The sequence below is a fragment of the Asterias amurensis genome, chromosome 7, assembly GCF_032118995.1.
Source record: "Asterias amurensis chromosome 7, ASM3211899v1".
Lineage (NCBI taxonomy): Eukaryota > Metazoa > Echinodermata > Asteroidea > Forcipulatida > Asteriidae > Asterias > Asterias amurensis.
In genome coordinates, this window is record NC_092654.1 from 23,671,384 (window position 1) to 23,697,921 (window position 26,538).

General features: G+C 37.4%; 2 protein-coding genes across 3 annotated transcripts in view; both read left to right on the forward strand.

The window, feature by feature from the left end:
- LOC139939294 (alpha-1A adrenergic receptor-like) overlaps positions 1-26,538 on the forward strand; it is a 221,726-nt gene that overhangs the window by 33,382 nt on the left and 161,806 nt on the right. The gene's annotated exons all lie outside the window — the stretch shown is intronic.
- LOC139939289 (uncharacterized) overlaps positions 1-26,538 on the forward strand; it is a 50,629-nt gene that overhangs the window by 5,271 nt on the left and 18,820 nt on the right. Inside the window, exons 2-3 of one of the 2 annotated variants that reach the window (XM_071935041.1) lie at positions 19,862-20,111; positions 26,311-26,529. In XM_071935041.1, coding sequence (XP_071791142.1) covers positions 19,862-20,111; positions 26,311-26,529 — 469 coding nt within the window. The remainder of the gene's footprint in view (positions 1-19,861; positions 20,112-26,310; positions 26,530-26,538) is intronic. The other variant, XM_071935042.1, reaches the window with a different exon arrangement.

The following is a 26,538-nucleotide window of genomic DNA, read 5'->3' on the forward strand; positions in this document are numbered from 1 at the left end:
GTTTTGAAAAAGTTTTTTTCTTGCATTTTTCCGGCAATATCGACCAGGTGTATTGCTGCTGGTCAGTTTGCCAAGTTGTCCGGTCCGACGTCTTTTCCAGCACTGTGCAGCAAACACTTCGAGCCGTCGTGCTTTGAGAATCCGGAAAAGTTCTTTTCTAAAGCATGACGCCATCCCAATAATTTTTCCAGCTAGTGGGGAAGTCGAAGAAGGTACCTGAAAGACGTAATGAACCTAAAGGAGCATTTGCCTAACGTGAAAAAAATCAGGTATTGTTTCAACTTTGAGGACATATTTTTAGCTTGCACCAAGTGTCACTATGTTGTGTTGGCACTGCATCGATTCATCGCGCCTCGATTGACGTCACGAACAGCGCCCTCTCGGGTCGGGCTTTTTTTCATATTTGTAAATAACATGGAAGCTATTTTTTTTAAACCTTAGTTTATTGTTTATTCATATTCCACACATCAAAACACATATTTTAGTGACAAAAGCTTTATTTTGACAAAATACCACTTCCAGGTGACTTTAAGGTCTGCATGCTATAGTGCAAGTTGGGACTCGTCCTACACGTACGTCCTAAGATAAGTCATTAGTCTTAAGTTAGGAAGAGTTTTGTGAAATAGATGGCAGGGTGATTAGTAAAATTAGTCACGACTTTGACACTAATCTCTCCTGTGACTGCGTAGGTTTATCAAGTAGTTGAAAATTGGTAGTTGTGACTGGCACAACTTTGACACTAGTCGCACTGGTCACTTATACGATGGCCTCATATTTAGTGCACTCTATGATTCTAAACATCCACATGAATTTGAATTATTCAATACCTTGCATTGATTCTAAAAAAAACAAGGAATCCTCAAACAAAACGAAATGGGTTTAGAGAAATGATGCAGAAGTGTTTAATTTAACTAAATGCAATGCAGACATGTGGATTACCCATGACATGTAAGCAGTTTTACTGTACATGTAGGGATACATGTACTGTAATAACAGTTGACAGGGGTCAACATTAAGTGTTCTTTCATGGTAGTCAGCAGGGCTAGTAACCAAGAATTTTTAGTAGCCCTGAGGAAATTTTGGTAGCCCTAAAAACACATTCGACTTGAGTCACGGCACAAATTGGTCACCAAAAGTATTTCATTTGACATTACCATCAGGACAGTTCACTAGCCCGCTGGGCTATCAAACTTAAAAAATGAGTAGCCCGGCTGTAAATCTGGTAGTCCGCAGCTAGCAGGCTTATGGCATTTTCAACCTCTGAATAATATTCAAATGTTAGGCTTGCCCTTTTGTTAAACCAGTATCCCCAAAGATGGGCAAATGATGAAATTGCCTCCATTGCCCCATGTCATTTTCTTGGTGCCCCATGAAATGTTCCACTAGAACAATAGAGGTACTCTTGACCGAAAAGAAAATAGCTTTTGTTGCCTTTGTGTTCATTGAAGCTTTCAAATAGTAATTCACAATTTCTTCATAAAGGTCTTCTTTACCGAGGAGAAAATGCTTTGGTGTCCTTGCCCGTTCAAAAAGTGAGCATCCAGCCTGTAAAAGTCTTGTAAAATTCAAGATTAAGTTTTAACTCTTTTTCATTGCCAAGTTTTGTACGGTGATGTGTATTAATTTATGTATTCTGAAAGTGCAATTATCTTACATGTACAATCTGTTTTATAGAAAAAAGTCAGTCGTAAGGCGCTTACGTGTTATAACAAGAGGGCATTATCACTCAATAAATAATTCTGACTTTGGGTTGACAATATGTTTCACAATTTTATTCTACACAATTTTGCAAATCTTAAAAAAAAAAATGGGCATTAAAGTTCAAAACGCAAAATAAAAAGCAGGCATTGAAAGAGTTGAAAAACACTACTTTTCCAAAGTTCTTTATTGTAAACTAAAATAAAAATGAAAGATAAAACTGCCAACTACTAACCTACACAAAAGGGAAAACTCAGGTCATCACGTGAAACTCACTTAACTTGATCAACTTCCTGCTAGATTTGTTATCATTTTGAGGGGGATTTTGAAGTAGAGATTTGTGTGGTCGGCAAACTATTGTTTTAATTAGTCCCCAAAGATTACCAATTCTCAAAATACATTACATCTGCAAGTAGAGTTGGGAACGAAAGCAGTTTCTGTTTGATTTGCATAACATACGTGACATATGTTCAATGACAGAAAGCAAGAGATAGTAAGATATTTTGTTTTCCCATTTTTTTTAGGGAGTATATTTTTTGTAATACATGTAGTATACCTCATGACTAAACTGCCCTACAGACTTAAAAGGTACATATTCTCCCATGGATCGGAAACAAGAATAAAATGTGAATGATTGTTTTTTTTTTTAAATGAAATCAAATCTCCTGTTAAAACTCTATTAATATTTATACAATATTTTTTAAATCAAATATACATACACACCTGTAAAGAAATTTGTTATTAATACACTTAAAATTTGTTTAACTAGTTGTAATACACAATTATCCTTAAATAGAATTAAAACTTGGGGCAAGGATTATAAGCTTATTTTCCAGAAACCCCATTTGCCAATTATGCCAAATTTGTGCAACCAATAATCGTGGCAAAATTTCCTACTTGTGGCAAAATCCCTACTTGTTTACAAGTAACCAGAAACAAATTGCAAGTGTTATTCTCAGGTTTCTTTGTTGTTGTTTTTTAATTTATTTTCTTATATTTCATGGAAAATTTTTACTTTTGCAACAATAATTAAATATTATTTGTACACAGAGCCGCAGCTCTCCCTTTTTCTGTTGTAAGTTCCCTGAAAGTAAACAAATCTTTCCATGTTCTGATGAACAAAATGTTTTTGATTTTGACAAGTTTATCCAATGAAAGTAATTTTAAATGTCTCCCAGATCGTTGTGCAAAATCTCCCTGATTGCAAATGTAGGAAAATGTGTCGCTTCTTACAATTGTACCATTATTAGTGGGAACTCTGTAGTATACATTTTTTGGTAGATTAGAGATAACTTAGAGTTTGACCCAACCAATAACACCTCAAATTGTGTACTTTACTTTGTTCTATAGATTTATTTAAAGGCTTGACTAAGCAGGTGAATGTAGTAGTCACTTTTAAACTGGTGTAACCGACCTGATGAAAATTGTGCATTTATTGGGAGGTGACTTTAAAACACAATAACACCCCCAGCCAATTGTGGCTGTTTGCTTGCTCGACTGCAAAACAAGTATAGACCAACGTGATCCATACACTGGCATTATTCCCTCCTGGCCGACATGTGCATCATTGGCAGGTCTGATTCTCAGAACTGTACCAGGCTCTATTTCACCCATTGACGTAGTGTTATGAAGACCGTAGCAGAGTTTATGTGACCATACTAATGCGTAGCCTACAGCGGTTTGGTTCAGTATGAAATAGGGCACTCAAAAAAGGCTTCACTACCTTTTCGGTTTGAACTTCCCATGATGCCAGACTGGCTGTTCTGTGCATCCTGTATTAAAGTCCATGTGGAAAGTGGAATGGATAATTATCTGTATTGGGATTCTTTTATTATTGCTGTAAGGGTAAGTACACGAGTATGTGTTTGTATGAACTATTGAGCTTGTTTTGTGTAAGGACTGGGTCATGAAGTGGAATGTATTTTGTATATTTTGCGGATTTCTGTCATTGTGTTATTGCACCAAACCAAAAGTAATTTTCCATGAACTTTTGTACGTTAGAGCTACATGTACAAGCTCTTTTTTTTTTTGGGGGGGGGGGGGGGCGGGGGAGGTCGGAAGAATGGAATGTGTCTTTGGGGCTGAACTTAATTTATTAATTTTTTTGGAAAGACTGTACAATGAACATAATAAAAAAATCTGTGTCAGGCATTAGTTTAAATGCAGTACATGTACAGTATGTCGGTCATATTACAGTGTGTACAAACACAATGCATTGAACAGCACTTCCACACGATGTGCATTTCTGGGGTGTATTTCACAAACAGTTAAGACTAGTTCTATCTCGAGTTAGGACTAGCTATAAGTTTATAATATCTCCTACTTGTAGGTTAGCACTAGTCCTGTGTAAGTTCTTTGTGAAATCGACCCCTGATATAGAAGTTTCCTTTAAGATGTATTACGTATGTAGGCAGCTACCAAGCTTAGACATGCAGGTATGATTTGTACACAGGCCAAAGGAAGAAAACATTACAAAAATTACATTTTTATGGAGATAGTTTCCACTGTTTGATTTTTATCAACTTTTGATATGAAGAAAGGTTGCACATGTTGGATGTTGACCCAAATTGCACTTAAAGGTTGCATTGGCATTTTAGACCCTTTTTTTAAAGTGAGTAGAGACTTGTAATATGTTCCCAATTTCATAAGAACTCTACTCTATCTATTAGAAATTCCGCATTTTTGTTGGTTTTTTTGTTTTGGTTTTTTTTCCCCCCCGTTTTTTTTTGTTTAGCCTAATATATGCCTGGCAACAACAGTGTACAACTACAATCATGTAAAATAAGCCTAGTACATGCTAACAATGCACCTTAGAGCATAATCAACCTCAACATTTTCTAGGGTACCATTGCGATAACGTAACCCTCCTCCCAACCGTCGGGAGGAGGGTTACGTTATCGCAACTACATTGTGGGTATCATGTCCCGTGGCGTTTCGGCTGCCTTGCTCCGCACTTGCGTTGTGCCTTTGAAAATTTTCCTCTGAATACTGTATCTATTAAAATAGCACAATGATCTGACTAGTGACCTGAGTGATGTGTAAAAAACCTTGCCCTTATGTATAGTAAAACCCTGGCTGAGCATAGCAGACACACTACACTAACAGTAACACATAAGTACTACAGTCAAACAACAATATTGTCAATTCTGAGTGCGGTGTATGAGTGCAGAGATTCTTAGAATTCAACCAGGATTGGTCTATGTAAATGTTGCGTGCGTCCATGCTTTACAGATTTACCTACAGGAAGTCCTTTTGAGTGTTGAAGGAAAGTCGTCAACCCGATCCTGTTTATTATGGATGGCTTTTGTGTCCCATTATTTGGGTATCATTTTGTAACGTTGGGGGGGGGGATGTTGCATTCTCGTTGGATTTTCCCGAGTTTACAATTTGAATAAACTCAACCCAAGTTTAGAAAAAAATTCTTGTTAGAATGAAAAGAATGAATGATTTACAGGATTTGAGGCATTGAATGGTGAGGTATCAATATTGGTTTGCGGTAAAGACATGTGTGTATCTATTTGTCAGGCAGGTAGATGTTGTTCTTTAGAGAACTGTCTTGCTTTATATGCTATCTACTATCGCTGAGTTTTCAGAATTCGGGAGACTTCTCTTAAGAGACTGAATCTGTTTGGGTTATTCTGACACAGTAAGTCCAAACTTACACAAGTGTCAGATGAGTTTGCCAAATGCAGTTGGCTGTTTTGTTTTATGTTTTATAACAACTGATTGAGACACATGTTAAGACCATGATGGGAAAAAACCTTGGACATTTGCAGCAGCTGGAAGTCGACTCTCAGACTGCTCATGTAAACAGTTTGCTCTCTCTACATCTAAAATAGAATGTACTTAACATACCCATGGAAAATTGCCAGGAAAAATAGTAAGAAGTGTTGAAATTGAAGGGCCTCTTATAAAGGTAGGGTCATCGTTTGGTTTTGTCAATGTAATTCTCATTTACATGTATGAAGAGAGGATATTATAAAAGTCACCTGAGTGTGAACGGTTCAGCTGAATACAACTTGCTGAGAAAATGGCCGAAAAAACCTGCTTAGAGTTGTCACTAAGAAGATGATGAAATGTCTCCTACAACTAGCCTCTTGTTTGCCTTTCTTGCTTCACTTTTTATTTTGTAACTTTAAGGTGTTTGTTTTTTTGTTTTCGGAGGTCAGGTCTAAGTTTTTTTTTTTTTCATTCTTGATTTTAGTATTAGTTTTGGTCTCTGTCTATATGTTTCAGTTTTGGATTTGCATACAGGTTTTGACTTATGTGTTGGATGTACATTGTCATGTAACACTCTACTCAGGTATGTAGGGGGGACTTGTGAAAGTGGATGGCAACTTTCAACTGTTTCTGCATGTTAAAAAAACACTGGAAAAAAAGGATGCAGTTTCTAAATATGGATGAGGGCAGGTATCGTCAACTGACTATAATTTTTTTTTACTTTGCCTTTTTTTACCTAGTCAACAAAATGTAAAACTGCAACTGAATTTAGTACATTGTACACTATGTTTAAACATGTTTCATCCATGGTTTAAAGTACAAACAGAGGTACTGTACAGTGTGATTGGAGCTGATACATAACATGGTGTCTCGGCTTTTGCTAACACATAATGTGTACATAATACAGTATCAACAAAAAGCAACAACCTTGGCTTATTTTCTTGGAGGCTAGGGGACAGTCTGCGATCGCCCCTCTCTCATGTTATAAGCCCCAGTCTTATCAGGCCATACAGCAGCACATCAAAGAAACCAAGTCATGTGACCAACTCCTATTGACTTCCTGGAACAAAGTGGTTATAGTGTTTACGAAACCATTCAACTCAGAGATAACTGTGTATGAGCAAAATGGGTGTTATCAATGGTGAGCCCCCCAGTCCCCTATTGTGTATGTTTCGCTCAATGTTGTGTTTGAAGAACTCGGCTGTGGTTGAATTAGTTTCACATGGTTATTTATAGTACATTGAGTAAAGTGTTGTGCATATTTTTTGTAAGTGGGGCATTTTTACTCTGTCTGACCTTTCTTGATTGAGGGATTGTAATGTGGAAGAAGACTGGAAAGTTGCCATCCTTGGCTGGCTCTAAGGGAGCCAGTTCTTTTTGTACTTCTTCAAGTGATTTTAATGTGTAAATTTATGTGTACATGTACGTGTTGTAGGTAAGTAGAAAACTATGTACATGTAATCTATGTAAACAATGTGCACAATGTGCATCCTTTAAAGACCCTGGACACTATTGGTAATTGTCAAAGACCAGTCATCTCACTCAATGTGAAGTGGTCGTTCAGCCTTGCGAATGATGCCATGTTATTCGCCAGTTTTGAAAATGTGGTGTTTTTTTTTATTCATAAATTTTAATAAAAAAACTCCTCTTTTTATGAATTTTGAAATGGTGTTTTAAATTCAGTTAGTTCCAATTCTTCTTTTAGACAAGATAAATGGGTTTTGACATACATTGTGAAAAGGGAACTAGAATTGCAATAATTGGGTAACAAATGATTTTAGAGTCATGCTTGATGTGTGCTTGGTTTTGGTGGTTGTATAGCCACATCTTAGTCCTGTTCCTTTTTACGAGGAAAAACCACAAGTCCTAAAACAAACATTCACTGCTGAAAATGTTTTTCTTGAATTGAAATGAGACAAAAATATGTCAAGAAAAAATTCTTGTCCCTTCCTATACAAATGTGTCCATTAACAGATTTGTGGGCGTGAAACAAGAACAGTTTGCATAGAATAAGATTTTTTCTTGATTTTAAGATAACATGTTTTAACAGTATGAATTTATATATTCTGAAAATCATCAACAAAATCTGTAGTACACTACTACCAACCTAGTTTGGTTTTCAGTTGAGTGTGTGAGAAGATAGGATATTTAAGATTTACAAAGTCAGTCTCCTTTGTGGTTTTTCTATATGATGATTGATAGATATTCAGATCAACCTCTTAAATCACTTAGAACTTCCGTCCTCCCACACCTCCTTTCTTTACTTCCACAACTTCAAACTGGAACTTTGGGATGTTTCGTTGTTAATTGTTTGTTCTTGCAGTAAGTCTACAAGATGAGTCATTCTCTCTTGATACCTAGGATGTTATTTTGTGGTCTTAGTGAGCCGCACCTGTGGTTTCACCTCTGCAAAAGAAACCTGACATGGTACCAGTGTTTTTTCCTAATGAGATGTACATGTACTGTACTTTTGTCTAGACGCAACACCCACACACCACTGTACACCATGAACGTTATGCTAGCCAAGATATAAATTATGATGGCAACTAATTAGAGTGAGATTGCAAAAGGTAACGATGATTGGAAAATGACGGATTCATTGTCCTATCATGATGAAAACAATCAATGGGTCTTTGGTACGACTACTGTACAATGGGCATTAATGCTTTGGATGAATGAAAAACTCATTTTGAAAGGTTCAGATAGAATTCTAATTATCAACAATTTCATTAATGCGTTTTTTGGGTTTTTTTTTTTAACAAAGTAACACTCACCCAATCGATATTTTTGTAAATTTATTTTAGTCTGAAAAGGAAAGAATGTGAGCATTTTAATTATGCAGGTCGCACAGTTTTTAGTAGCCCGCAGGGCAAGTTGAGAAGTAGTTTTTACTAGCCTGTGGTGTTTTTTTACTTAACAATGTACGCCAGGCTTGTGTTAAAGGTGAAAGAGAGTAACAGGAACACAAATTGCTAAAATGGAAAATAAGTTGTTTGTGAGCACATATAACAAAAAAAGCCTTGACTTGTTTTGCGTCACAAAAACAGGGTGTTCAGGAACACATAAATAGAATTTTTGACTTGTTTTTAACAAAAATAGAAACTCTTTTACTAGTGTTATCACAAATAAATAAGGTGTTTGTGAACACATACAATAAAAAGAAGCTTTGACTTTTCACAAAAACAAGGTGGACAGGAGCTTTTTATTGTTTTCGACGCCACAAAAACAAAGTATCCGAGAACACATAAATGAAAGCTTGCAAATGTTAGTGATTGTTTGTAAATAAGTACGTTAAAGGTTTATTTTTATGCGAAATTGTAACAGGAAAACAAATTGCAAAAATATAAAAAATGTTTGTGATAACACTTAAAATAAGGTGTTTGGGAATACACAAATATAATTTTTGGCCTGCTTTGTACGTCACAAAAGAAAGGGAACAAATCAATGACGCTTTGACGATATGATTGTTTTTAAACTTGCCCTTATCTTTATGAAGGTTTATAAAGAGAGGCTGCAAAGTTGAATTCGGTTTTGTGATCCACTCATTTTCAATTAGATGTCGAGTCCTCATGAAAATGGGGGGAAAATACAAGTACATTGTAGAACACAATTGGAGCCACACTTTAACAAAGAACAAATACAAATAAACACAAGACTCGATTCTGCACTTTGAATCGTCAAACATTTATGTTGAGTGACGTAACTCCTCATTGATTGAATAGAAGGGGATTTTCCTTGCAAATATGTTGAAATGTTTCCCTGTCTATTTGAAAATTCCCAGTTCCAATGAAACATATGTAAGTCTATTTTTAGAACAGGAATGTTTTAATTTTGTTTTCTAATTTAAAGGAACACGTTGCCTTGGATCGGACGAGTTGGTCTATTAAAAGCGTTTGAAACCGTTTGTTATGAAATGCATGGTTAGAAAGATGTTATAAAAGTGGAATATTATGATCCATATTATTGATCATACAATATCTTTCTAACCATATACATTTTACAACAAACGCTTACAGAACGCTTTTAAAAGACCAACTCGACCGATCCAAGGCAACGTGTTCCTTTAAGTCTCTGTTTAGTTTCCATTTGTATATTCTGTGTTTACGTACAAAATGTACATGTTGTGTTCATTGAGGTGCATTTGGTTGTATTTTAAGTAGTCCAATGGGCTACAATTTTGTTTATCTGTTTGTGTTTTTAAATATCAAAGTCCTGGTCTTTCACGAGACACTGATATTCGTAAAGGTTGTTGGAAATTTGAGCTTTTTCGATTTAATTCCTTTGATGTCTGGCTTGTGGAAAAAAATATCATCTATTTCTTTAAAGGCACACGTTTGGTAATTGTCAAAAACCTGTGTTCTCACTTGGTGTATCCAATCATTATAAGCATAAAATAACAAGCCTGTGAAAATTTGGGCTCAATCGGTCATCCAAGTTGCGAGAAAATGATGAAAGAAAAAACACCCTTGTTGGACGAATTTGTGTGCTTTCAGGTAGGAATAAAAGACTTCCTAGTATTACCTCTTTCTAAAAAACTACGTTACTTCAGAGGGAGTCGTTTCCCACGATGTTTTATACTATCAACAGCTCTCCAATGCTCGTAACAAAGTCAGTTTTTAAGTTAATATTTGTTTTGAGTAAATACCGAATTCCCTTTAAAGGGTCTATGTAACTTTTGTAGGACAAAAAACACAATGTCCACAGATTTACACTAAACTTACACAGTTTGAAGATAATGATAGTAGAAAGCTTCCCTGAAAATATTACGTGCTGAGGTGCTGTAGTTTTTAGGAAATGAGTAAACAATGTCATGAAAATAATTTTCGTCTCATGAGACGAAAATTATTTTAATCATTTACAAACGCATTTTCATGACATTTTTTTACTCATTTCTCAAAAACTACAGCACCTCAGTAAATAATATTTGAAAGGGAGCTTTCCACTATCGTTGTCTTCAAACCCTGTAAGTTAAATGTAAATCTATGGACATTTTGAAAAAGTACCCAAATCCCTTAATGCTTATAACGTAGGATACTGTTCCCAGAAGCTCATTGAAACATTTAGCTCCAGGGTTTTACCAGTAGGTAGAAATGGCATCATTTCGACTTACTTCCTATCATTTTGGTCGTGGTTTCAGATCTTTTTATCTGCAATGACCCTCACACCTGGACACGAGAAAAGGGAAATGGAACTGCAAGATCTTTTTGTGAACCCCAAAAACTTTTGAAACGTACACTGTGTACCTCATCTTGGAGTGTATGACAAATCAAAAAGTACTTGAAGAAATATTACGGTTGTAATTCATAACTTATGTGTATAAGTATTACATGCTGGTCTATTTATCTTTCTGGTAGTGAAACTAAGGATGCCTCATAAGTGAACTTTTAAAATCACTGTAGCTCACAAGCCTGAGGAAACCTGTAAACAAGGGTCCTTACTATGTGAAACAGAAACACCGGGTTTAACCCAGGCTACTCTTCCAGTGTTCTGGGGTCTTTTTGTGTGCACTACCAATCCTAGCCATCGGAAGAACAAAAAAGTATCTTGCTCATGGATAAAAGCGCCACAACCAGGACTCGAACTCAAACCAGGACTTGAAGTGCAGTGCCTTTAACCACTCGACCAAAACACACAACAAAACACACCTTAAAGCCAATCACAGAAAATATCCGGGGAATTTTAAGTCCTGTTCGATATCACCACGTCTGTTTTAATACTTCAGCAATTTTCCTGGGGAAAAAGTTTGTTAACCCAGGTGTATTTTGTTGTTGTTACCTTTTGAGAAAGGAAGGCAATATTTCCCAGGAGAGTCTGCAAAAAAAAGATTGCTAAAAGTCAACAATAAACATAAACCATTTTTGAAGGGCTTTTCTTTGCTAAGCAAAAATTCGTGGGGCACCAGTCACATCAATGTAAACTTTATGTAAATTTAGCTGGTTACCTGTTTCTTTTTAAGCAATTCTTTTGCATGCTTAGCAAGTTTTTGTGCATACATGTACATGGAAAAAGCTGGGCATGTAAGTTTTAAAATGCAAAACAAAAGCGAGCACTGAAATAATTTAGGGATAACACTTGTGTTATGTACAGCACCCTTTAAGCCTCTGTTCTTGATTTCAACTGACCCAAGACTCTCCTTTCCCATGGAGGGTGCCTATTAAGATCCCTAGACCAACCACAACAAGTGATTTCCAAGTCAGCACTGGTCCTTATACCAGGAAATGAAGGCAGCTGGAATGTTGCCAGGGATGCTTGATGGGTTCACAGCTGAAGGCTGAATGGGGGGGGGTGTTATGTCCTGAAACTCCTGACTGTCAGTGTTACACGCACTTGTACTCTGGGAAACTCGCCCCTACTGGAATGTTGATGTTTCAGCCCCCTCAACCAGGAATTCAAAATGTCTGCTACAAATCTGTGTTCTGTTAGGAAGAGTAACAACCTTGGCTTTTGGACACAAGGATATATTTTTTTAAGAACATTGAATTGAATTTTGGTATTTGCAAGTTCACTGCAAACAAGGCTTAACTTGGTGCATGATTGGTGTTAGTCATTTTCCAGTGAAATACATGTTCAGTGTCACTGTCATTGTGATCTGACTGATATGTGTAATATAAAGTTTTAAAATGTACCAATCTTCTGGAGAAATAGTTCCGGCTGTGATACTGTCAAAGTTAAGAACATAGCATTTCAGAAACCCTAAAAATTACTGATGCTTGTTTTGATTGCCACTTATAAAATAAGCCTGATTTGAACAGTCACAACATGGTGTATTTGACTAGCATTAAAGTTGACTTTCATTGTTTTCACATTGTAGGCTTATTGTAGGCGCCTACATATATAGTGTGTAGGCCCTCATTTGGAAACTGAATAATTGGGGTTGGGGTTTTGTTTTACTCAAATTTTACTGGGAAAAAAACAATGATGTTCGTTTGCAATCGCTTCCTTTTATAATCTACTCCTCTCTACACGTAGAATCTATTAAGCCAATACAATGTCTTCAAAAAGTACAAAGGTAGACATTGTTATCTGTGTACATTGTCGTACAACGGAATATCAGACTCTTATTACTCACATACATCCCTTGTTGTATTCACTTATGATTCTTAGTAAAGAAAGGGTCAACGGTTGCTAAATACTAGAAACATAAATGGCTGGGATTTGGTGAGAAGCACTTCAGCTGTTGAGAGTGTAAAGTATTTTGAGAAAGGATTCACTTTAATGTAATATGGTTGCCGATTTATTTTTCTTCTAGAAACATTTGAATCTGAGAAATGATTCATGCATGAATTGTCAATCAGGTTTCTGAGGGTTAGTGTCCATTTGTGGATGCTGCGGTCTAGAGGTGGTGTTGGTACCCGATGTCACCTAGGTAAACGTGGATGGTTTCGATGCTTGAAAGTGAAAATACTGCTGATAGTTTTTTGCTGTTATTTTCAGCAAGTAGCAGTGTAATCAGCTGTCTAATGTAGATGAACAAATTTGAAAATCTCCATAAATTCAGAAACTGCTTCCCTAGTAGAATGTACTTCTTAACATCTCTCTGAGTGCTCAATGACTGTCCCTTTAATATTGGCCGTGATACCAACTGCAATGAACACAATTTTCAAATCAGTTTGACTGTCCCTTTAATTTTAGCCACACAACTGCAACGAACACAATTCCATGAGCCATTTTGACTGTCTCTTTAATTTGGCCGTGATACCAATCGCAATGAACACAGTTTCATAAATAACTTTGACTGTCCCTTTAATATTGGCCGTGATACCAGTCACCAATGAACACAATTTCATGAACAATTTTGACTGTCCCTTTAATATTGGCGGTGATACAAATCGCAACGTACACGATATAATGAACAATTTTGACTGTCCCTTTAATATTGGCCGTGATACCAATCGCGAACCATTTTGACTGTCCCTTTAATATTGGCCGTGATACAAATCGCAACGTACACACTTTCATGAACAATTTTGACTGTCCCTTTAATATAGGCCATGATACCAACCGCAACAAACACAATTTCATAAATCCTGTTGGGTAATTCAAGACAACCGTAATCAGTTTCAATGGAAATATCCTCTTTGACACAAATGGTGGAATCCTTCCTGCTATTTGATGATACTATCTTTTCCGTCTTTATTTTTTTACCAGGAAATACAATTGTTTTTTTGTAATTGCGCACATGTGCGCACGTCCTGTTGTTTTCAGTCCAATGCCAAGTACCTCTACTGTGCTCTTTCATATCCTTACCGCTTGACCTCTGAACTGTAAATGACCTTCAAATAACCTGGTGACATGGCTTTCTACTTGATGCAACCAATATTTCCCTGAAGTGCCCTTTCTTCTGGGGCCACACATGACCACTGTCTGTTTCCATAAAAGCATGGTTTAACCTTTTTGTAACTACATACTCCACAAAATAATGACCGTGAAAACTTACTTTGTAAAAAGCACAGGAGAGATGTTATAAAACACTGTTAGTACATGGAGATTTCCTCCATACGTAGTGAGTGTTAGAAACAACCCCATTTGAACATGTAGTTTTTAAGACAAAGGTCATTTTAACAAAAATACTTTTAAAAAATCAAATTTGAGAAAGGTTTCAGGAATGAGGCCTTTCTCATGCATCTGAAAGCCCACAATTCTATGCAACAATAATTACACACAGTGTTCATACATAGGTACGAGAAATGATGTACTTTTTAAATGTAGGCTCCTTCAATTTGACCCATTTGATTAAAAACTAAAAATTCATGTACTTCATTTAAGAGTTTCATTCAGGCCCATTTTTGACTGAAAGAACTTGTTTTAAAGATTTGTTTCCCTAGGATGAATTTTGACAGATGATGCTGTTTCATAACAGATTTTGTTTTCTTGTTCGCACACTCACCAAGGCTAATGCATGTACATGTAACAATCCAAATTAGTTGTACACTGCTTGAAGTGGGCTAATAATGTCAAGATCTATGCAGGGATTCTATTTATAGTTTTAATTAACTGCATACAGTGTACGTACCAATTATCATGTTGTGCAACACCTTTTAAAATGAAACCTTATAAACTGAATCTTATTATTATTATTATAAGTAATCTAAAATTTCGGGTCAAATCAGATAAAAAAACAGACTGCAACTTTGAGGAATCCTTGTTTGAATTTAGCTTTTTATGTATTTTTCCAGAACAGTGTCTTGTAGTTTATATAAATATGTTTTTGTCTGACTGAACTCAGTTAAATATTTCAGTTTATGAAAAGTAATTGATCTTGTTCATAGACACTGTACCTGAAGATCTAAAAACACTTTGAGAAAGTTTATGTGTTCAGTTCACCCGACCATGAAATTAATAAAAAAACACTGTCCTTTTTAAAACAGATGCATGAATACATTCTTGAAAGAGGTATATTTATATGACAAATAACATTCCAACTGTGAAAAAACAAATTAGAGAAATTTCAGTCTTACATCCCATTAATAGAAGAAACCGCAGAAGTTCCTTGACCCTAGTTGACATTTGTTTTTCCCTCATTGATTTGGCCAACCAGTAAGAAAACTGTCTAATACAATGTTGCCGGTTATAGCTCATTCTCTGACGCAGTAAACCTGTGATGCTGTCCGCATACACTTAAGTTCTTTGACGACCTGGTTTGTTATTAGCGAAGTGATTACTAGCGTAGGCAGATCATCTCGTTTCATTACGCTTTCACATCAACAACTTGTCCCTTTGAGAGTTACAAACAAAAACATCGAGCAAATTAAGAATTCGCGTCAGGCAACATCTCCCCCCCCCCCCCCCTCCAGCACTAGCAGTTTTTGTACAGGGAGGGAACCCATACATAACTTGATCTACAGTTTCAATTGATGTTTGTCTGGGATTTGTGTCTAAATCGGGACTAGTATTCCAAGAAGTAGCTGCATGAGTTGTGAAGAGGGTGGTATTGTTGACTGAATGAGAGCTTACTGACCTGGGAAAACACGTTGGGTGTTAGTCTTGTGACTTGTGACAGGATAGACCATGGAGGTAGAATTAAGAAAGGTGTTTTTTTCCTTCTTTGGGGTTGATGGTTGTGAAGCATCATGTGATGTACTAGTTATTCTTTCATTCTCATGGATCTGAACCTATTTAAATGTCATACTTGATGCACAGGTGCGTACTTCAGTTTGTATTGTCTACAAAACTTTCAAACTATCAGGGTTTCTATGGATCCTTAAATAGTCTTAAATTACTATACAAATTAAAAAAAAAAAAATCAATTCAGTTATTTGAGGTCTAAGAAAATGGATAGAGTGTCTTGGGAGCTTGATTTCCTAGAAATGAATGGAATTTTGACGAGATAGTTTCTCTCCAGAGGGGAACAAGACTGTGTGACCTTGATGGAAATAGATGGAAATAACTGAGGTTAATGACAAAAACACACACGCTATTTTGTGTTTCCCACGTCACAGATATTTCTATTTTAATATTTTGTTGGCTTTGTGTACTTGATGCACTTTATGTCACACAGGTCTACAGTTACTACAACTGAAACAGTTTATAATTTCGCTAGATTTTATGAATTTACGTACATGTTGTTCATGTTCATTTGTCAGATAATATAAACACATCAACAAAAGTAAGTCCCCCCCCCCCCCCCGCAACAATTTGTCATAACATCGTAAGGTAAAACATTTTACCAATACAACTAATTAAGAAATCATTCTATGACATGTTTCCTAAGTGTTGTTGAAAAATGAAAGATGTTCATGAATTCATGGCTGAATGAGCTCAAATTGAAGACAAAAACTGCCCTTTTCAAAAGTCACAAAGATATATCAAATCTGCAGGCCAGTAACGCGTGCACTCACCACGCCTGTCAATGACCGCCTGGCACCGTCGGATGTCTACCTCCATGGTCATGCTGCTGTGGGATGGCATTCCACTTAACTTGCAGAAGATGGGACAGGTGAGCCAGGTTGCTGTTGGCATTGATGTGGGGATATGCAGATCGCTTCAGCTAGTCCCACACTCACAGGGATGGGATTGAGGTCATGCGAGCTTGCCGGCCACACCATTCGCTCGATGCCTTCACCAACCAGAAAAGCAGTAGCTACTCTCCCTCTGTGTGGTCGGGCATTAATGTCATTCATGTACACAAATGCTTCACCATGGGCTGCAGCAAGTGGGGCAACATGTGGACGCAGCACTTCGTCAACATATCGTTGCGCTGTCAGATTGCCAGCAATCTGCACAAGTGGTGTTTTACTGGTAGGCTCATACCACCCTACACCATGACTCTCCGAACACCAGAGGCTGTAACTGGTTTAACAAGGCACTCTGCATGTTGCTCGACGCCACACCCGTCTCCGGCCATCAATGTGACGCAGGCAACTTCTCGTTTCATCGTTGAACAACACAACGCAACCTTTGTGACTTTTGAGAAAGGCAGTTTTATCTTTCATTTGAGCTCATTCATCCAGGAATTCACTGACATCTTTCATTTTTCAACAACACTAAGGAAACATGTCATAGAATGATTTCTTAATTAGTTGTATTGGTAAAATGTTTTACCTTACGATGTTATGACGAATTGTTTAGGGGGGGACTTACTTTTGTTGATGTGTTTACATGTACCACAAAAGAAGCTGACTAAGTAATTCTAAATTAATTTCGGGGTTGAAATTAAGAAACAAGTTCTTTCTGTAGCAGGATTTTAACCCGTGACCTCTGGGTTTATGTGCAAAGTGGAATTGTGCCCGAGTTTGATTTGTTTACAGTTTGTGCTCAACTTTTTAATATATATGCCTTCTTGCAAGTTTCAAGCCCGAACCGGATGTATGTATGTATGTATGGCGTGTATATTATGCAGGCCTTGTACTATTTATAGTTTTTAATTTGTTTTTATTCATTTATTCGTAGACTTAACTCTAATATATTTATTGAGCAAACACATTTGTTATCAAGAATTTTATTGTCTTCCTAATCAACGGATGCAATTGTCAATTTGCATTTTTTTTTTCCCTTTGAACAGAAAGATCCGTTTGTATTATTTATGATATGATTTGCTAGCATTCTTCTGTAAATGTGGCTTCTTTATTTGTTCAGCTTGATGCATACATGTATAATACAATGACCAAAGGAAATTCCCCAAAGAAACACCTGACGTAGTCAACAGATTGTTAGCGTGTTCTGTAAACTGATACCTGTACATGCAATTGTCCTGCGCTTTGTGTTGGTGCGACAATGCTGCTGGTTGATATATGATTGATCGCTGAGTGATGCCATGTGTAGTACGTCTTCATTGGTGGTAATTGAAATTCAGCGATTATCCACTATGTGTAAACCACAACTACCTGCGCATGTTTTTGAATTAATGGAGCATTGAACATAATCGTAATAGTATGCATCATTGTTCGCAGCCCTTACAGTTGGGAGTCCTTCATGATACAACTAACAAAGTGAAAGATTGCAGTTTTTTTGCTTTGTTTCAGAAAGGGCAATGGCACCAAGGCATTTTCTCCTTGTTAAAGGCAGTGGACACTATTGGTATTAACTCAAAATAATTATTAGCATAAACCTTACTCAGTAATGAGCAATGGGGAATGTAAAACATTGTGAGAAACGGCTCCCTCTGATGTGACGTGGTTTTCACACAAAAAGTAGTTTTCCACGAATTTGATTTTGAGGTATCAAAATCAAGCATCTGAAAGCACACAACTTCGTGTGACAAGGGTGTTTTTCTTTCATTATTATCTCCTAACTTCGACGACCACTAATTGAGCTCACACAGGTTGGTTGTTTTATGCATTATGTTGAGATCCTCCAAGTGAGAAGACTGATGTTTGATAATTATAAATAGTGTCCACTGCCTTTAAAGAGCACCTTATGAGGGATTTGTAAATTTATACTGGAGCATTTGAAGGGCACCAAGGCAATGAACAGTGGGTATGGATGCAATCGCCTGGTTTTAGAAGGATTGGGGCCATTAGGCAAAAACGACAAGTGTGTATCACTTGTTCGGGCATTCCAATATTTGTTAAGTCCAAACAATTTGTTGTAGATAGGAGAAGATGAGGAATTGGGCCTCGCTGTAGCCAAACTTCCTAGTCTGTCAGCCACATGTCTGTGTACACATGTAGCTACAAAATGTAGATCAATGTGCTTTACAAGATTATTATCTCTGCTCAGCAGGCAAGCTTGACCTAGTCTTGGCCCAAGACGTCAGTGATTGAGAGCAGATAGTAGTGCGCCCTCTTATGCCATGATTTATCCATCTTGATCAACTCCCACTGCGTCTTGGGAATCTTGTCAGGAAATTGTTGAAATATTAAAATTACAAACTTTGTGACCCGAAGGTCAATTTACAGAGTCATTACAATATGTAGTTAAAAATAGATAAAATATTTAAAAAGTACACATAAATATAAAAAATGTGTTTAAAGATGCTATGTCAGATTTTTGGACGATTTGACCCCAAAATTTTGTTTTAAAATTCAATAGGTATTTTGATGGGGTCGAGAAAGTTATAAGCTTTCATTTGAGCTATTACTCGAAAAAGTCCGCCAATTATTAGTAGCAGTGAAATAAAGTGCTCAAAATTAGTTTTTGTCGGGATCCCGACAATATATCACGTGACCAATTCTTATGTGTTTTATAAGAAACGTTTTAAATTTTTGTCATGGTTCCTGACCATTAAAAGTAAAAGTTTAACTTTTTTTCGTTAGAGCGGGTGATATTCTTTGAAAAATACCATTCACTCAAAAAAATCAATTTTTTAATGTTTGGGGCCAAAAATCTGACATACATGAAGTACTTTAATATTCTGCTACTTCAGTTAATGCTGTCTGGGTACAATATAAAAATGTGTTTATGGAATGTCGATGCATTTGGGTTATTTTCTTTTTGAACTATTGTTCGGGTACAATTTATGCTAAACCTGTTGCATGTTGTTAATTGATTGGTTTAATCAATGATTCATTGTGGGTGAATGCAGTTTCACGCTGGCATGATTCTGGCAATCTGTCATGGAAAGTGCATCAAACACATTCAGTTGTATCCTTGCTCTATGGTTGTAGCCATCTAGACTCGCACAAACTCGGGCACAAACTCACCAGAGTAGAAATATATGCAGTTGGAGAACCTTCTATTGTCCCTATTGTATACTTCAATATTTCTATCCTTAGTAAATTCAGGAAAGTTCATAAGTGCTTTACGTGCTTATTCAGGCGTAGAATTTTATCTTTGAAAGGGCAAGGCCGTTTGCATTTTGGGTACTTCCATTGGAAAATCTTAAAGTCAATGAGAAACTTTTGAAGGGGCACCAAGGCCAAGACCGGAAGGAAGCTGAGGCCATGGTCTGCGTGCATTTGTAGGCCTCATCTCTTAAGAAGTTACCGTAAATGGTCCATCCAGTTTGAGGACCGCCCGGACAACTTACTTAAAACAATTTAATTTGGTTTTTTTTCATTTGCAGGCTCAAGACAAAACTCCGAGAAGGTCCTATTAATGGTCCATCCAGTTTAAAAACCTACCGTGAGGACATACGCCAGCTACTCTTCAGGGAGTTCAACAGTCCTGTAACGGACCAGGAAATCGGTGTGGTGGTACGTAAGGCATTCCCTGGTCACTCCCGCAAAGGGAAATACTACCTTGGGCTGGGGACGGATAACTCACAATATGGTGAAGAAGTTGGAGGACGCACCATTCAAACAGACAACTTAAAGGTGGGTTTAAATTGGCAGTCAGTAAATCTTTACTATGGCGACCAAATGTAAATTAGGGGTTAACATCAATGTTTCTGATTCACATAGCAAGCACCTTTGTTTCCAGGTTTCATGAGGCTTGTGAGCTACAGTGTAAGGGTAGGGGTTAACCCTGGTGTTTCTGGTTCACATATCAAGCACCCTTGTTTACAGGTTTCCTCAGGCTTGCAAGCTACAGTGAAAGGGTAGGGGTTAACCCCAGTGTTTCTGGTTCACATAGCAAGCACCTTTGTTTCCAGGTTTCATGAGGCTTGTGAGCTACAGTGATTAAAGGATTTGGGTTCTTTTTGTAACACAAAACACAATGTCAACAGATTTACATTATACTTACACGGTTTGAAGATATTGATAGTAGAAAGCGTACCTTAAAATATTAGCTGCTGAGGTGCTGCAGTTTTTGAGAAATGAGTAAAACAATGTCATGAAAATATGTTTTTACATCCAAAAATAATTTTCATCTCATGATCACTGAGAAAAAAATTATGTTCATGAAATTGTTTTACTTATTTCTCAAAAACTACAGCACCTCAGCAACTAATATTTTCCGGGAAGCTTTCTACCAACATTATCTTCAAACTGTGTAAGTTTAGTATGAATCTGTTGACATTGTGTTTTTTGTCCTACAAAAAGTACATAGGACCCTTTAAAGGTCAGTTGTGAGGTTTCCTTGGTTCCATTACCAGAAATATATAATGATATTATTATTATTAGTAAAAAAACAATTAATCTTCAACTGACATTCCAAACAGGAGATACAGAAGTTCAATATTATCGTGAAAAAGCGCAAGGTCAGAGTTCAATGACTGGGAACAACTCCCAAGCCACATAAACCCAAAACACCCAAAACAAACAAAGCAAATAGTGAAGAAAAAACAATGCTGTTGACCAATGCTTTTGACTGTAGTGCATTTTTGCCTTTTTATTTCGCTCGCCATGGTTTAACCCCTTACGCCATCTTTAGACCAGATATGTATCCCATAATCCTTTGCTTCAATATAGCTGCAGTCACACACATTTTTCGCCAAGATTCATGACGATTTTAATCAATGTTTTGGCGGGAAATTTACTTTTTTGGCAGTATAAATTTTCAGAGGAAGAGGTGAAGAATGCTGTGCGTCAACAGCACACAGGTTTGAACTGTGTGAATTTTTGCCGTTTAGGCACAGAAAATTGCCTAGGAAAAACATTTTTGTTGTTAACTGTTGTTTGTTTGAATGGTACATGTCGATGAGTTATGTATCATTCTGAAGCTTAGGAAACACTCTTTCCAGCCATGATGCTTTTGTCAAGTTTATGTACAGTATTTTTTATTGTCCTAGAAACAACTCCTTTTTTTTTCTTCAGTTGTTCAAGTATCTAATTTTCTTGTTTCATACTACTGGCCACACTGTGCTTAAAAAACTCCTTGAACTAATTGAAACTTTCCAACAATAACTTCCTGTAGTTGTTAAAAAACAACCAAGGTTGAAACAGTCAAAACTCCTGGGTTTTCCCCCAGGAAGGTTCAACGGTAAGAAAATAAAATGAAACTGATCCGGGTTGTACATCTGTATCAAGGTCAACTCCAGAATGTAAGGAGAATATGTGGAAGTGTCATGGCCGAGCGGTTAAGATCACCGAATTCAAACTCTTGTGTTTCTGATCAGCAGAGTGTGGGTTCGAATCCCAAGCCGTGACACTTGTGTTCTTAAGCAAGACACTTGACCATTGCTTCGTCCTTCGGATGGGACGTAAAGCCGTTGGTCCCATGTGTTATGTAACGCATGTAAAAGAACCCAGTGCACTTATCGAAAAGAGAAGGGGTTGGCCCCAGTGTTCTTGGTTGTGGCTGCTTAATGCGCCGTAGCACCTTGTAAACCGTTATAAGGTGCTAACTAGTTTGGTCTCAAAATTCATCACTGCAATAACCTATCTTTCTGAAAGTTTGTATATACTCAGCGCCTTGAGTACCTTGTTTGGTAGATCTGTGCGCTATATTACATGTAAGACTTCGATATTATTATTATTATTATTAATACATGTACATGTAGCATCTCAAAGTTTTGGTGCTTGGGATGCCGATGTTCATTGGTCATCAATTTTTATACTTGTATAAAACAAGTAATAAACCACTAGGAAAAATGACAAATTGACTAGAGTGGGACTTGATCCCACTACCTCTGCATTAGTGTGCCAGCTGTGGACCAACTGTGTTTGTGTCTAATAATACACTATAAACAGAAAGTGAACAAAAACAGGCCTGTAAAGGCACCAATTTTCTCCTTGGTAAAGGGTGACCTACCTACACGTGTAGGAGGAAATTGTACATTTCTACTGGAGCTGTGCAAAGGCACCAAAGGCAATGACCAGGGACATGGAGGCAATCGCCTTCGTTGTCTCCTTGAGGTATCAGGCAACTTTACCGAGGCCGTGTCCGAAACGACGACTTCGGCTACAGTTACGTCTAGATCAGCGCGTCTGCCAGTGTTGAAGAATAGGCAGACGCGCGCGATCTAGCCGTAGCTGTAGCCGAAGTCGCCGTTTCGGACACGGCACGACTGACTCCTTTGGTGTTTTATGAAATAAGGCCCAGGACCCAATTTCATAAAGTTGCTCGAAAAATGTCTTCGCTAAGCTAAAATCGAGTAGATCACCAGCCCAACAATGCAAACTTAATGTAATGTTGGCTGAAAACCTCTTTATTCTAAGCTGTACTATTCTGTGCTTAGCATGATTTTGTGCTTTAAGAAATTAGGCCCTTGTCAGATACCTTATTATTTGTCGTGTGTTTTCTGTGTTAATCCATGTGACACTAGCTACAGGTTTAGATTCTTTGAGCATACATGGACATGCTATGTACGAGACATTCACTTTGAATTGCTCATCAGGTTTAGTGTGGGAGTGACCCTGAACCTCGGTGATCTAGTCCCAGTTTCACATGTGTGGGCGTTCTCCTCATGTGTCACATGGTCATCTGAAAAGAGTGTAGTTTGTGTTGGGAAAACAAATTTTGCAAGATTTTTGTACATGGAAATGCGGGCACAACTGATGCATCTTGCTACCTGTACATATTAAATATATAGTGTACATCAAGCATGATATTCTTCTTACTAAAGTCTGATTTACAATTTTTGTTTTGCCCTTGGGAAAAAATGAAAAATTGTGATTGAATAGCCTGAAAAGACTATTAAACCCTACACCATACTGTATGAACATGTAGGGCAGCTTTGCTCATGAAGATTTGACCTACATTTTTTCCAAGAACCCAATATTATGACTGGTTTACATGTGTTTTACTTGTACTTTATCATACGATAGGCCTACATACTGTACACTGGGCTTGTATAAGATCAATTTTAGACGTTTTCGTGGAATTGATGAATAGTCTTTATACAGTAGGCCATATCTGAATTGGTATCTACAGCTATGGCTACGGCTGTTGCTAAGGGTGTTGCTAAGGACATCTAGCTGTAGCCCTAGCTGTAGTCGCCAATTCAAACACATCCCTAGACTTAAAAAGTGCTGTGAGAATGTTGCAACAGTCATTGGAAATACTCTGGACTTGGGACATTGTGCATTGTACAGTATGCATATGTCTTGCTTAGTATAGTAATTTGGAAGTCTTATATAGCGCATGTATCTACCAAAAGGCACTGAGTATGCACAAACTTTCAGAAAGATAAGTTATTGCAATGATGAATTTTGAGACCCACTTATTTAGCACCTTATAAGGGTTTACAAGGTGATACAGCAGCCACAGCCAGGAACATCGGGGCGAACCCCTTCTCTTTTCGATAATTGCACTTGGTCTTTTACATGCGTTACACAACACATGGGACCATCGGCTTTACGTCCCATCCGCAGGACGAAGCAATGGTTAAGTGTCTTGCTTTAGGACACTAGTGTCACAGCTGGGGATTTGAACCCACACTCTGCTGATCAGAAACACCAGAGTTTGAATTCGGTGCTCTTAACCGCTCGGCCACGACACTTCCACAAAGTATCCAATGATTACATCATAGGAACATTTCTCTCTTTGTTGAACAAAGACAAAGAAGAAGTGCTTCAAATAGTCATACAACTGAACAAGGTCTTTTAACAGAGTTTAATACACACACAAAAATGATGTCTTTAGGAATGATGGTTGCTCAAAATTTTACTGGACCAGAGAATTTGTTACTAGGCGAGAATCACAATGGGAACAAAACTATCTACACCATAGTATTAAACTGTTTTGTATTTAAACAAGCACAAAGATAAGTTTTATCTCATTTGTCTTATGGGTTTATCAATACACAACAGAATTGAACAATATTTAATCAGACTCAGAGTCAACATATTAACGTAATTGTTGTGAATAGATTGTAGCATCAACCTGGTATCGAATGTTGACGCCTAATAAACATTTCACATTCTGTAAGACTAGCTCTTTGTTATAAAAATACACAGACGAAGTAGAAGTGCTTCAGACAAATTGTGCATTGTTACAACAAGGACTTGAAAGAGTCTAGTACTATAAAATAGTTCATTATACAATTGTTGTACGCTGTGACGGGGTCCATGGCGTTTTGTACACCCGAGGGGGAAAATGGCACCCGAGGTGAAGCCATGTGTGCCATTTTCACCCGAGGGTGTACAAAACCCATGGAACTCAAATCACAGCGTGCAACAATTGTTTTGTTATACCTTGGTAACATGATTATTCTTCTTCTCGAAGTTCTGGTGTCATCTTCAAACATTATTATGCTGGAGTAATGCATAGTTTAATCATGGTTAAGCAGACGAATAGTTACAATAAGAAACAATGCTTCACCTGTTCCCTCGAACCTGCCTGTGTTTCGTACACAGCGCTGGAAATCAACCTTGATCGATCAAGTTGATGTACACCGGTTAACATCACTTTTCATGTTACCCGCCGCGCTGTGCATTACGCGTAGCGTGCATTCTTAGCCATGGTACATGCGTTTTTGTTGCATGCACGTGATTGGTTCTCGACCAATCAAACTTCACAATTTGTTACCGAGGTATAACAAAATGTGATGAACATATTCAAGTGATACATTCAAGTGCACTGTATCATGGAATAGATAGATAGCTCAGTTGGTAAAGCACCGGCATGTTCAACCGGAGGTTGATGGTTCAAATCCCAATCTAGTCAATTCTTCTTTGTTAAATCCCAAATTGTTTCAGAATGGAGATACATAGTGCTCAGTTTTGTTTTTCGAAAACCAGACCACCAGACTTGTCAAGTCTCGAGTTTACTGGCCAGATGTTAAAATCTCATGCCTTCTGTCCAGTGTAAAATACAGGCGCTGAGTGTAAGTAGCACATGTACTTGATTGTAGCGTCTTTGTAGCAGAAGTTGTACAACTGAACAGGACCCTACTGGTTGGTGTGAGAGTACACAAGAATGTGTCATACAACGTGTAGACCCAGAACCGATTTAAAGTATGTCTGGGAAACTCATCATTGTCTACATGATCTTGAACTGACACAGATTTTCTTGTATTCGGTCGACCTGCTATGGTACCCAGGCACCCCCCCTACTATTAGCAGAGATTTTGTTTTGTCAGCATTGTTTTCACGAAAATCAACACTCTCGAACCTGCCCTACTTGTAAAGACCCTGTATTTGCCGGTGGTACAAAGTATAACTTTGGTTAAATATTACTATCAGATAAAATATGTTTGAGTACAGGGTACATATAAATAAATTCATATGAGGATTTAAAATAATCAGTAGAATTGTATTTAGTTTTTTTTTTTTTTTTTTTTTTTTTTTTTGGGGGGGGGGTGTTTTGTTTTGTGCTTTTCTGTGATGTTAACTGGGAGCACTTCCAAGAATATTACCTTGAAATTAATTATTTTGCCATTTCTAGAGAAATAAGAATTTGCATCAGGGATGTATCAGCACTGTATACTATAAAAAAAAATAATTAAAAAAATATATTATTTAAGTTGTTGCGGTACCTGCTGCTAAAACATAGGATTAAAACTGCCTAGCTAGCTACCAAGTAAACTTGATGGTCTAGTTGGTAAGACACTGCTCTAGAATTGCAAAGGTTGTGGGTTTGAATCCCATCTGAGATGTATGCCTGTGATTTTGTTGGCATTAACAAGTGTTTGCATTAACAAATGTTAAACTTTTGTTTCTTTCATTTTTGTCTTCCTACTCCTTGCAGTCATTAATGACAGTACAGTCAGAATCTGAGAGTAGAGACTCATCCCCCGTGATGTTGAAACCGGTCAAGAAGCGAGCCATCCAGGCCTGGAAGGAAACTGAGAATGGGCAAGCATTCGCTGCTGACCAGGTACGATTGTCAGGTCATACCCAGGTTGTTTCCTCTCACAATGCAACAGGGCAGTCAGGGCAGAATGGGCAACTATTCGCTGCTGATCAGGTACGATTG